Here is a 13,076-nt window from a genome sequence, read left to right as displayed (position 1 = left end):
AGCTAAATCGAACCTCCATGTTTCAAGGCAGTATATCTGAATATCAGATGCTCAGGGTTGGATTGGATTGGGTTGGGTTGTGAGCCCTTTGGGGACAGAGACTATCTTCTTATAATTCTTTATCTGTGTAAACAGCTTTGAGAATTGTTCTGTTGAAAAGCAGTATGCATATAATATTAAATAATAATAATAATAAATCAGTATGAACAGGGTGGGGCTGTCTACTCCATCACGTTATGATTGTGAATAGGGTTGTTTGATACAAAAAGTTGGATTGGTGGCATTTTGGTCTGATCTTTCAAGCCAGTTTATGTGCTTGTAATACATACATACAGTACTAGGGTGACGTACGTGTGTGTGTGTGTGTGTGTGTACAGTGGGTGAGACTGAGATAAATATGGCTAGCTAAGACCAGCTGGTGAATTAATAGCAGAACTGAAATTCCAGTTGGGGACCAATCACATTCTTAGTCACTGCACTACACTAGCTCTCGAGAACTGCAATTAAGAAATGTGGTATCCTGGACCAAAATCTGCATTCTGAGATTCTCAGCTTTCATTCTTCACAAACAATCAAGTTTCCAGGCCTTACGGAAAATGTGGCCGACTCCTGATGTCATCTCAGATTATGTTGGTGTGTGTGGTCAGCAAATATGCATTTTTATTTTATTTGTAGGAACTGATTGCAGTGAGGAAAAGACACTTGGTGCATGCTCAAAGGCACCATGCTTTGGTGCTCTGCACGTCTGCTTGTTCATCCCCATGGCTGCTACTCTTGGCCCTACAACATAACAGTGTACAAACCTTTTCTTTTCTCTCTCACACTCCCCACTTCACTATGCCCAAATTCGACATTCAGGATGCCGAATAAATGACCCAATTAGGCAAACCAGTGAAAACATGAACTTCATGTGCATATTTCATTTTGCATGGCTGCAAAGGGTCGCCGCTCAGTGGACCTACTTTGCATGCAGAAGGTCCCAAGTTTAATCCTTGAGATCCCCTAGTAGCGTTGGGAAAGGCCCCTGTCTTGAGAGCCCTGGAGAGCTGCTGCCAGTCAGTGTAAACAATACTGACCGAGCTGGACCAGTGGTTGGACCCTATATAAGGCAGCTTCATATGCTTGGGTTCTTGGAGTGCACAAGTTGTGGCTCAGAATTTGCATAACTCTCAAATTCAAGACTCACACACTAAAGCAGGATCATAGTGAGGTCCTATGAAGTACAGATCTTCTTCATTACTATTCCCTGTCCTGAAGTCACGCTGATGGGAGTGGTGGACCTGAACCTGGGAACAAATAAGAAAACCGTCTCTGCCTTTTGTCTCTTGCAGGGTCTCGTCCTCACGTCTTGCCCCAGAATGCTTGCGGTTGTCCAGCACTGAAGGAGGTCCAATGGGGCTCGCCTCCTAACTCCGGTTAATACCCCCCTCCCTCTCAAATCCCGCACCTGCATCTGTCGTGGCGACCGCGGAGTGTCGCCTCTGGGGGCGGAGCCCACCTCGGTCTCTCCTTATTGGTTCTGGATGGAATTGCGGTGAATGGAACAGAAGCCCAGCACGGTGGAGTGCCTGTCGGAGCCAGAGGACACCCGGTAAGGCCGCCCTATTGCACCGGTTATGCATTTTGGGGTTCCTCTTGTGTGCATCCCAGCTGGGTTCTTGATAACTGTTATGCTCTGGATTCTGTTCTGGAAATGCCCCTGGGAAGGCCTTTTCCCCTTAAGGGGGACACCCTTGTCAATAGCAGTATGATGAAGCGCATTAGTTCTGTGATCTAGTATCATTCAGGTCATTTGCAAGTCTCTTATCCTTCATTGCTTTATTTATATCCTGTGAGCACAAAACTTCCATGGGATGTGGAATTCTGCAGCTCAAGTAGCTCAGCTTTGTTGATACCAGTGGGAGTTTTTCTCCTTGATCAAATAGTTGTGGGGTGGGGGTGGGAAGGCTGATATGAATGGGGACCAGTGTTCCCTGTAACAAGGATTCCCAGATGTTAAGTACAACTCCCATCCTCCTCTGCTCCTTCTTCCTATGTGAAGGATACAAATCTTGCAAAGACTGTGATGGCTTTTGGCTGGGGATTATGGGAGTTGGAGTCATCAACATTTGGAAATCCTGATACAGGGAACGCTGCTGGAAACCATGGTAGGAGCAAAGCACCACCACCACAGTCCTGATCTAGCGCATCATTAATCTATGGAATTCTTTGCCACAGAATGTGGTGATGGCCACCAGCTTGGATGGCTTTAAATGGAGTTTAGACAAATTCATGGAGGACAAGTCTGTCAGTGGCTACAAATCTTGATGTCCATAGGACACCTCCAGGTTCAGAGGCAGGGTGCCTCCAGATACTAGTTGCAAGGGAGCAATGGCAGGAAAGGGGGGCATGCCTTCACCTCCTGCTTGTGGGGCTTCCCAGAGGCGGGCCAATGTGTGAGACGGGGTGCTGGACCAGATATGCCATAGGCCTGATCCAGCAAGGCTGTTCTTATGTTGTTATATTGGGCCCCTGTGCATTCTATTTAACAAGAAAAAACAAGCACACAGCTCCATTATACAGTAGCATGTAGCTGGCCCTTCCCTGGTTTTTGCAAGTGACAACAGCCAAAACGTGTTTTTCTTTTTGGCTGCAAATGACTTAATATAGGTCTGTGTGGCCAGGAGGAACAGTCACTTTTGTGGACGCCTTTGCAGAGTTGCATTGCATGTAGCACTCTGTATTTTCTGACTTGGTTGCAGACCCAGCAGCACAGCAACAGTTTCTACAGGCGTGATAACATATGTGCAAGGCATCCGTGCTCTGAAAGAATGGTCAGAGAGCTGTGTGTGCAGGAGGCTGCATGAGTGTTAATGCATCTGTGGGAGAGCCCATGTGTGAGTCCACAAGAGCACACAGAGGTTGCAACAGGATCAGGAGCTGATGGAAATGGTGGCATGCGGCCAGGTTCCTGGCTCTGTTTGCAGGGTGACGAAACCTCAGCTCATATGGCAAAGATTGGCATTCCAAGAGCTAGAAGCCTCCAGTTCATGTTGCTGAACCCTGGACTTTTTTTCTTTTTTCCGTTTTTTGTTCCAGGGGAGTGCCCTGTACAGTAGTAGAATCTGGTGTCAAGCTTGGAATTTGACATCTTGAGAAATGTCAGCTTTCTTGTTCTGGTCTTTTCCTAATTCTTCTTCTTTTTAAATTTAAAAACCCAGATTTTTAATGCTGGAAATTGTAGAGGCACAACTTGGGAACCTGTAAGCAGTAGCTTTCAAAGGCTGAGAAATTAGAGAAGACCTTGGCAGGGGTGTTAGAAGATCTTGGCAGGGGCAGTGGGGCTAGGGGTCAGGTGGTGGGTGTTAAGTTGCCCTGCCCATCTTCTTCTCCCTTATCCTCTGTTTATCCCTGGCTGTCCTAGTCACCTAGTCCCCCTCTCCATTCCCTTCTTCTTCAGGTCAGATTTACTAGTCCCCCCAAGAGATCTGGTGGTACAGTATGTTGTATTCTTCTGCTGCCCTGTGTGTGGCTTGGCTGACTTGAGTCATCTAGGGATGTGCGTTGTGGTTTCCTAGGTGAGATATGATGGCATGTTTTAGTCTTCTGCTGCAATTAGCATCTTGGCTGACTTGGCTTGAGGAATCTAGATATGTGCTCCGTTGTTACCTTGGTATGGTGAATCTTCTCTGCTTGTGGTATGCTGTAATCAGGATTCACAGTTTTGTCAGAGTGATAGATGGTGGATACGTACAAAAGACTTTTAGAGTAAGCATGTACCGTGAAGGTCTTTTAGTCCAGCCCTCTGCTCAGTGCAGGAACATAAGAATCTGCCTTATACTGAGTTAGACCTTTGGTCCATCCAGCTCAGTATTGTCTACACAGACTGGCAGTGGCATCTCCAAAGTTGCAGGCAGGAGTCTCTCTCGGTCCTATCTTAAGGATGCCAGGGAGGGAGCTTGGAAGCTTCTGCATGCAAGCATGCAAATGTTCTTCCCAGAGCTGCCCCATCCCCTGAGGGGAATATCTTATAGTGCTCACACATCTCCCATTCAAATGCAAACCAGGGTGAACCCTGCTTAGCAAAGGGGGTAATTCATGCTTGCAACTACAAGACCAGCTCTCCTCCCATAGACCAGCTGGTTCATCATAGTAAATTAATGGGAAACGAGCAAAGCCCCCTTTTGGCTGTCAAACCACCATTTTTCAAAATGCAGCCCACAACCCCTGCTTGGAAACTGCAACAGCATCCCTGTTTTTGAAAACCTCTAGCGCAGGAGAGCCCAGCACTGCACAAGGCAGACTGTTTCACTGTCAAACCGTTTTCTTCACGGTGAGGGAATTCTTCCAAATGCCTCGCCTCAATCTACTTCCGCTGGCGGAGCCACCATAGTGCGAACGGGTCCAAAGAACACGGGCCGCCGCACTTCAGGGGACGCACCTTGTGCCCCAGCCATGCCCCCCCCCACGACAGATGTCGGGTGTGGTTTGCTCGCAAATGGGGACACGCCCCCCTTTTGCGAGTAAAATCCGGCCTGCGCCGTGTTCACAGCACGGCCGGAGCGACTCTCCCTGCCTTTAAAAAGCAGGGAGAGTTGCTCTGGCCGTGCCTCAAACGCAGTGCTGGCCGGATTTCACTTGCAAACGGGGGGTGCAGCCCCATTTGCAAGCAAACCATGCCCCCTGTGTCTGATGTCAGACGCTGATGTGACGTGCGAGGCGTGCCTAGGGGGGCCGTGGTGGTGAGCTATACCCAGGCTGCTGCTAGCCTCCCTCCACGCCTGTCTCATTCCATGTCATTTCAAGATTTATAACTCCTTGTGATCGATCAGGATGTTTCAGGAAGCATCAGTGACGCCTTTTGCGAAGCAGCAGCTAAGAAATAATGGCTGGATAGGATACAGATACAAGGACTTTTAATATTATCATTCTGAAAGGAGAAAAATTAAGAGTGAACCTCATCAACGACATTGGCATCGCTTCTGTTTCCTGAAACCTCTTGATTGATCACAAGAAGCCATCAATCTTTACACTGTTGCTAATGAAGAAAACCTGTTGAAGGTCGAAACGGATCTGGCATCTTCAGCATTTCAAGATTAATTCCTTGAATTATTCTGCTCCATTTTTGGAGTCAAATCCTTGTCGAACCTATTAGTTCCTACCCCCAGCTGCAACAGATAAATCTGCTCCTCCTCCTATGTGAGAGGCTGTCACTGACAGCCCTTCAAATAGTTGAAGAAGGCAATCATATCTCCCCTTGGTCTCCTCTTCTCTAGGCTAAGCATACCCATCTCCTTCCTCTATTCCTAATCGGCAGGGTTGCAGAAATCCACTAGTCTACGATGAGTGGAAAAGGATGCCTGTCAAGTGAAAATGTCCTGATGAGTAATGTACCAACCAGTGTTCCCTCATGTGCATGCACACACAGGTTTTTTTGATGTCCACTCAGTTAATGTTCAATCCTGCTCAGGTGGAATCAGGAAGGTCTCGCTCAGAATGCATGTGCACACATAGTGCCTTGCTGTTGTCGCCCAGAACAAAACACATATGAAAAAGATTAGAGGGAAGACTGTTACCAGCGTAGCTTCGTGAGTAAAATATTTTGTCTGGCTGATAAACTGAACCAACATTTCTTCACCCCTGCAATAGGACTTGGTTTCCAGAGCCCTCACCCTCTTTATTGCCCTCCTCTGAACCTGTTCCATTTTATCAGTGCCCTCCTTAAAATGTGATGCTCAGAACTGGACACAATGTATGCCCCAGCACAAGCAGGATTAACCAGCATGTTGTGTGAGTGGTACCGCAGTTTCCAAAAGGTAATGGGAAGAGAGCTGGTCTTGTGGTAGCAAGCATGACTTGTTCCCTTAGCTAAGCAGGGTCCACCCTGGTTGCTTATGAAAGGGAGCCTAGAAGTGTGAGCACTGTAAGATATTCCCCTCAGGGGATGGAGCTGCTCTTGGAAGAGCATCTTGGTTCCAGGTTCTTTCCCTGGCATCTCCAAGATAGGGCTGAAAGAGATTCCTGCCTGCAACCTTGAAGAAGCTGCTGCCAGTCTGTTTCGACAATACTGAGCGAGATGGACCTATGGTCTGACTCAGGATATGGCAGCTTCCTATGCAAGCTGTGTGTGTCCCACATCCACTGTTGAGGACTGAACCAGTGGTGCTAACTAAGAAAGGGATCTTGGGGTCTTAGTGGCTAGCTTAATGAAAGTATTGCAGTGTGCAGCAGCTGTGAAAAGATGAATTCCAGGTTGGGGGTTATTAGGAAAGGAACTGAAAATAAAACTGCCCTTATACAAACTTATGGTGAAGCCACAAGCAGAATACTGTGTACAGCTTCGGTCACTCCATCTCAAAAAGAATATTGTGGACCTGGAAAATTGCGGCAAAGGTTATTAGAGGACTGGGGCACATTCCCTAAAAGGAAGGGCAAAAATGTCCTGAGGTTTTTAGTTTAGGAAAAAAGGTGGGACCTGGTAGAGATTTACAAGGTTGTGTGGTGTGGAGAGAGGGAGGTTTTTCCTCCCCCTCTCACAATGCTAGAATCTGACTGTCCAGAGGTTTTGGACAAACCACAGGAAGTACTTCTGCCCACCACACATTATACTGTGGAACTCCCTGCCACAAGATGTGGTGATGTTCAGTAGCTTAGATAACTTTAAAAGGGCCTTAGACAAATTCATGGAGGACAAGCCTATCAGTGGCCACTAGCCTTGATGGCTTTAGGCTACCTCAGAGGGAGTACACTTCTGAATACCAGTTGCAGGAGAGCAACAGTGGGAAAGGGGGGATGCCCTCATCTCCTGCTTATGGGCTTCCCGGGAACAATGGTTGGCCATTGTGGGAAATGAGTAGGTAGGCCTTTGGTCTCATCCAGCAGGATGCTTCCTATGTGCTGCGAAAAACAATCCCTCTCTTTCGCTCCCCTCCCCTCCCTCCTGCTTCTTGTGCATTATACCTTTCTGCACGTCCATGTCAGAATTCCTTAAGGTTGTTTATTTGGCACAACATTTGTAAATATCTGTGATACGCAACAATTGCAGTCAGGACAAGCGGAGTGTGTGTGTGTGTGTGTGTGTGTGTGTGTGTGTGTGTGTGTGATACAAGGTGTAAGAGTGGGATGCCAATTTCAATCTAGAAAGAAGGGCTGCCTCTGGGTAGCGGATGTTCGGGAAACGTGAGGTTAGTGTGTTGGGTTTGGAGGCAGCAGGGGAAGGAACCCTCCTCCTTAGATGTGCTCAGCCACCACACAGGCATGTAGGAAGCTTCCTGACTCCAAGCCAGACCCTTGGTCCATCTTGCTTAGTGCGGTTTTCTTGGCCTGCCCTTGGCTCCCCACGGTTTCCAGTGGGTCTTTCCCAACCCTATCAGGAGGGAGATGCCAAGGTTTGGACCTGGGGCCATATGCACCACTGAGCCCCGGTGCCATCCCCACAAAGCATAAGGATTGTATCTCTGGATCAAATCCAGATTGATTGTTAGTCTGGCTTCCATCACTGGCCAGCGAGATGCCCTAGATGCTGGCCAACTGGAGGAAGGTGACCAGCCCGAGGGGTCAGGCTGGAAAGGAACTGTGTGCAGTGAGAAATGTCATGCCTTGGACAGCTGATGGGGGCCTCTCTGGGCCTCTGCCGCCTCTTCTAGGTTGCAGTACAACAGGGTGTTGCATTTGGACATGAGCAATCCAGGTCCAGTCTCCATGACGTTCACTAGGTGACTTTAGCAATGTCTCTGTCTATCTTGCAGGGCTGTTCTCACGAAAGGATACAATCGAGACAATACAGCCAGGCTGTGGAGTGCGGAATACACTGGTCTGGCTCTGTATTTTCTCTGGTCCACACTGATTATCTTGCAAACTGAGACATTTGCAATTGCCATGAGTAGTGTGTATAGACCGCTGTAGAGGGTGCAAAGAATTTTACCTACATTATTTCAGCAGTCCAAACAACAGCCCTGAAAGGTAGATCTGTATTATTATCTCCCTTATATTACAGGTGGGGGGGGAGGGTGCTGAGGCTTGAAAGGCCTATGGCTACCTAGTGGGGTTATGTTCAGAGGGAAGATTCAAACTCAGGACTTCCTGGTTCACAGCTCAGTCTCTGAGCTGCTGTGGTATGCTGTAGATACGAACTCAGTACTCACCGATGCAAACCTCATTCATGTGCATCCTTGGAGAAGCAGTGCTTGGACATTCCTTGGCACAGAACCTTCTGCTTAGAGGGTCTGTGTTTTTGTGGGGGGGGGGGGAGGGCGGGATGGGGAGAATACTCTTGGTCCTTGGTCTGCCATTCGGTTGCCTGTTGCCAGAACAGTGGTGATCTTATTCCCTTTGCAGTTCTGTTGCTGCAAGAGTGGCAGTCCTCGGGAGGGCTTCTCTCCTCCGTGTGTGCCAGACTGCAAGCCAGGCCTGTTTACCCCTCTGTCTGTGGCATCTGGAAGGGCCAGGGGAGGTGGCGAGGGTGGCCAGGATAATGGGCACATTCTCTGACACTGGCATCGACAGGGCTCTCTCGGATCCTGCAACGCAGCAGGTGCCTGTTGCCGCCGAGACTGCTTGCCTGTCGGCTGGCTGCGCCGTTTCCTCCTGTTTGCCCAGACTTTCTTGGCATGAGGCACTGGCAGCAGGGACAGCCAAGGGGGCTGGGGACCGATTACTTAGGGACGCTTTCCCTCCCCTCCTGCCACCTTGAGCCTAAAGTTCGCAACTTTGCAACTGCTTTCTTTGGTACATTCCTTCTCCCTCCCCCGCTTTTTGTTGCAAAGTTATTTTTAGCCTACTTAAGGAAAGTAAGCTTATGAGATCACCCGGCATTCTGTGTGCCCCCCCCTCCCCGATCAACTTCACAGCGCCTGGACCAACATGAACCAAATGGGGTACCGTTGTCGGGACACATAGGGACACCTCCGCGGTGCAGTATGTGGCAATGTCATCCACCCCAATTCAAGATGGCAGGTGCATGGATGAATGTTTGAGGCATAACTGGGCTAGCTTGCGAGGATGGTAATTATCAGTCAAGATATTAGTGAAAGGACAGTAGGCAGCTGTAGGGACACATTGGGATGGCTCAAGGGCAGAGGAGAGCTGGTCTGGTGGTAGCAAGCATGACTTGTCCCCTTAGCTAAGCCGAGTCTGCCCTGGTTGCCAATGAATGGGAGACTTGATGTGTGAGCACTGCAGATATTCCCCTCAGGGGATGGAGCTGCTCTGGGAAGAGCAGAAGGTTCCAAGTTCCCTCCCTGGCTCCTCCAAGATAGGACAAGATTTATTTATTTTTATAGGACAAGATTTTTTTATTGAACCAACAAACTACCAAAGCATACAGTACGTTACCAAAGCACAATTATATACAAGGTGGTTGTTTGTACATGATATATCTACAAAGATTTACACACAATGATTTGGAAACCCACAAGGTTATGAAGTATATGCAGGTAGTACTGTAACTCGGGGGTGGGGGATTTCAAGGCACATCAGGTAATCTGGGGGGTTATGTCCGATGTCCATTTCCACAATTTGTCCCATTGCTGTTTAGAAGAGATACTCTTGTCTTTTTGCACATAACCATACAAACTTTTCCAGAAGAGATTTACTGTCTCATCTGCGTGAACCTCTTGGTCGCGTCTTCCCTCCCTATTCCTATGCAGGAGCATTGCATAAATGACATACAGGTTTACTAACCTGATTACGAGGAGGGGAGCATTCCAATTCCCTAGTATGAGGGCACCCGTTCCGTCCCGTTTCCTTGAAGGTTTCTTTCTGGGACCTTGAAAGGAGGTTCTAGCGCTCAAACCCGATGTTAGTTCTTCCCAAGTCTGTTTTTCCAAATCAGGCCACTCTAACAGCTTGCTTACTCCCTGCCACACTCTTTTGGCTACCACACACTCTTTTAAGAAATGTGAGTGGGTTTCCCTGAATGTTTTGCCTAGCTCACTAGCTTTCTGTTTGCAGGTGATTTTAGGGCACTCTTGCTGGTCCTCTGGGAGCCATGGCTTAGCCGCATTAAGTGGTAGTACTTGATGGTATAAGCGCCACCTTGTTTCCCATAAATTGAAAGGGACTTTTTTCTCCTTAAAGAGAGCGATAGGGTGATCGGGTTGCAACAAGTACTGTGAAGTATGGTGTTTGTAGTGTTTACGTTCTAAATCAGGTTTTAAGAAACCCACTTCTAGAATCTCTCCATAAATTGTTTTCCTTAGCTGCTTAACTGAGGAGGATCCTTTAAATAGATCCGGTTCAACCTTCCATTTTTTAAGTGTGAATAACAAATCTCTCAAGTAGTCCGGGTGTTCTCTTTTTAATACTTGTGTGATATTACCATTGAAAGATCCTTTCCCCCACCATGCTATGCCCCATGCTGACTTGCGCCAATGCAGAGCGAAAAGCGAGACCCAGGTTTTTTGCAGGAGGTTGGACATATTATGGACATTCACGAAAATCCAGTTTCCAAAATTGTAGGACATGAATTCAGTTACAAAATAGGGTTGCAGGGCAGGTAGGGCTAGGCCTCCCCGCTCAACCTCCTTAAATGCTACCGCACGGGCCAAAGGGAAGGACGCTGTGTGCCATACTAGACGGAAGATCTGGCTTTCAACTCTCCGAAGGAGATCGAGCGGAGGAGGATAGACTACCGCCAGGTTATGCACCGGGGGTATTAGGTAAGTCCGGATATAAACCGCTTTCTGGTACATGGCGAGGCTCCATTTTTTCCACATGGTGATTTTAAGCATTACTTTTTCTTCCCAATCTGTCCAATTTCCTCCCCAGACTTTTCCCTTAATCCCATTTTCAGTCCCCAAAATGTTTACTGTATCTACCCACTTCAGTTTGGACTCTGGGGCCCCTTCACTTTTACATTCAGAGATGGGTAATAATAATAATAATAATAACAATAATAATAATTCAATTTCTATACCGTCCTTCCAAAAATGGCTCAGGGCGCTTGGTGTCACATATATCTTTTAGTTTAGCCCAAAGAGCCTTCCTAAGGTGTGATTGTACCGGGGCATATATGGCACAGAGTCTAAAAGCTCGGTCGAGCCTTAGAGTGGTTGCCGAACTTGGGTCACCCCTGACAGTAAAATCTACATACATTAGTCTGCCCTGATCAATTTCCAATACCCTCTCGATTTTGAGATCAGGTCTGTCTTTAAACAATATCGCTACCCCTGCATTGCCACTCCCATCATAGGACCAGAAGGATGGGCCCACTGTCCATTGCTGTTGTGCCGAAAAGCGGTGGCTCTCATTTTCGAAATGGGTCTCTTGCAGAACATAGATGTGATAGTTCCATTTTGTTAAAAAATGTAGGATCTCTTGCCTACGATTTGGTGACCTTAATCCATTAACATTCCATGTAAGTATATAGGCTGAGAGAGATTCCTGCCTGCAACCTTGGAGAAGCCGCTGCCAGTCTGTGTAGACAATACTGAGCTAGATAGATCAATGGTCTGACTCAGTATATGGCAGCTTCCTATGTCCCTCTAATTTTTTCATCTCTGTGTGGAATGAGTTTTGTCCTGGGCAGCAATATCAAGGCACTGTGTGCGCATGTGCATTCAGAGTGGGACCTTCCTAATCCAACCTCAGTGGGATCTAAAATTAACTGAGCAGACATCAGAAAACTTGTGAGTGTGTGCACGGGCACACGCCTTAGAGGGAGCAGTGCTCAAGGGCATCGTTTGTAATGATGTCATCCACCCTGATTCAAGTTGGAAGATACATGAACGTTTGAGGTGCATGTGGGCTAACTTATGACCACTTGACCAATTTGGGCCAAATTTGCTACCACTTTAGGGATACATAGGGACACCTCAACAGTGTACTTTGTAAGGATTCAAGATGGTGGATGTGTGAACATTTGAGACCCAAATGGGAACCGATTTAGATCAAATTTAGTATAGTTGTAGGGACACCTCAACAGCATAGATTGTGTTGATGTCATCCAAGATGGCAGATATGTGAACGTTGAAGGCTGAACTGGGCTAACTTGTGAGGATGGTAATTATCAATTAAGATTAGGGTGAATGGAAAGTAATCAGATTAGTTCTTACCAGAACAACGTTCTGTAGTTGCTGTTGATCGTTTTCATTGCATTCACCCTCACTTGCAACAGGGCAGCATCGCCCACCATCCTGTTTTGGACAGTTGGCCAAGAAAATAAATGCTTCACCCAAGGCCTTTGAGTGAGGCAGCAGCAGAGCTGAGTCCTGCACCCAGGACTCTCCAATTTTAAGTCCAGTTCACTCCAAGGTGCTGTAACAGGGCTCCCAACCAATCCTTACAATTGGTCTGGAGAAAAGAAGGCACTGTGGGAAGAATGATGGAGCAAATGTTGGGTTTTTGCTTCCGCAAAGTAGCTCTGTCTTTCATTCTGCCCTATACAAAGAGAACTATACATATATAGAATATATGTTTTAGAAGTCCAAACGGATTGGGGGTCAGAGAGAGGAAACGTATAGCTACAGCTCTGGTTGGATATAGACACTAATGCTGGATATTCTAAAGCACTACATGGGAGCATGATATGTCAGTACTAGTGCCACTGATGAAGGACCACCGTGGCTGAAATGCGTTCGGCATAGGATTTCAAATTGGATAACTATGTCCTGGTGTCATGTCTCACCAAGAGAGGACAAGCTATGTGGAGAACAACTCACTCCACTATGGACACAGTAACTTGGTAACCCCAGTGGAACTTGAGACTCTTGGTGCTATACCCTTCTAGACTTTTTAAGTATATATATTCTCTTTGTATAGGTATGGTTTTTCACTTTGGAGAGTTTATTTTATTGTCTCTTATCTGAACTTACATGGATTTTATTTGGATCACTTATGGGTCATCATATGCTACCTACTTTTTATGAAACAGGAACATAATTGTATGACTTCAGACAATTTAAATACTAAATACAAATGTATCAACGATTATAGAGAAAGGCATTATTTTTATAGATACATATTTGCTTGTAGGGGTGCTCTTTGGGTATCAGTACACTTTTATTGAGACCCTACAAGGTTTGCCTATTCACAGCTTTCTTTCTGTCCCCCACCCCGATACCAAGCACGTCTGATGGACTCACCTGGCGGCTCCCACC

The 13,076-nt window shown here is 47.1% G+C and overlaps 1 protein-coding gene across 4 annotated transcripts in view; it reads left to right on the top strand.

The window, feature by feature from the left end:
• Positions 1-13,076, top strand: part of THRA (thyroid hormone receptor alpha) — a 145,196-nt gene that overhangs the window by 75,467 nt on the left and 56,653 nt on the right. For all 4 annotated transcript variants that reach the window (XM_053259118.1, XM_053259117.1, XM_053259119.1 and 1 more), the window contains exon 2: positions 1,332-1,591. In XM_053259118.1, the coding sequence (XP_053115093.1) occupies positions 1,539-1,591 (53 nt within the window). In that variant the 5' untranslated portion in view covers positions 1,332-1,538. The remainder of the gene's footprint in view (positions 1-1,331; positions 1,592-13,076) is intronic.

This window comes from Hemicordylus capensis, chromosome 6 (assembly GCF_027244095.1).
Source record: "Hemicordylus capensis ecotype Gifberg chromosome 6, rHemCap1.1.pri, whole genome shotgun sequence".
NCBI lineage: Eukaryota > Metazoa > Chordata > Lepidosauria > Squamata > Cordylidae > Hemicordylus > Hemicordylus capensis.
The sequence above is the reverse complement of the archived record's forward strand: the minus strand, read 5'-3'. Positions and strand labels throughout refer to the sequence as shown.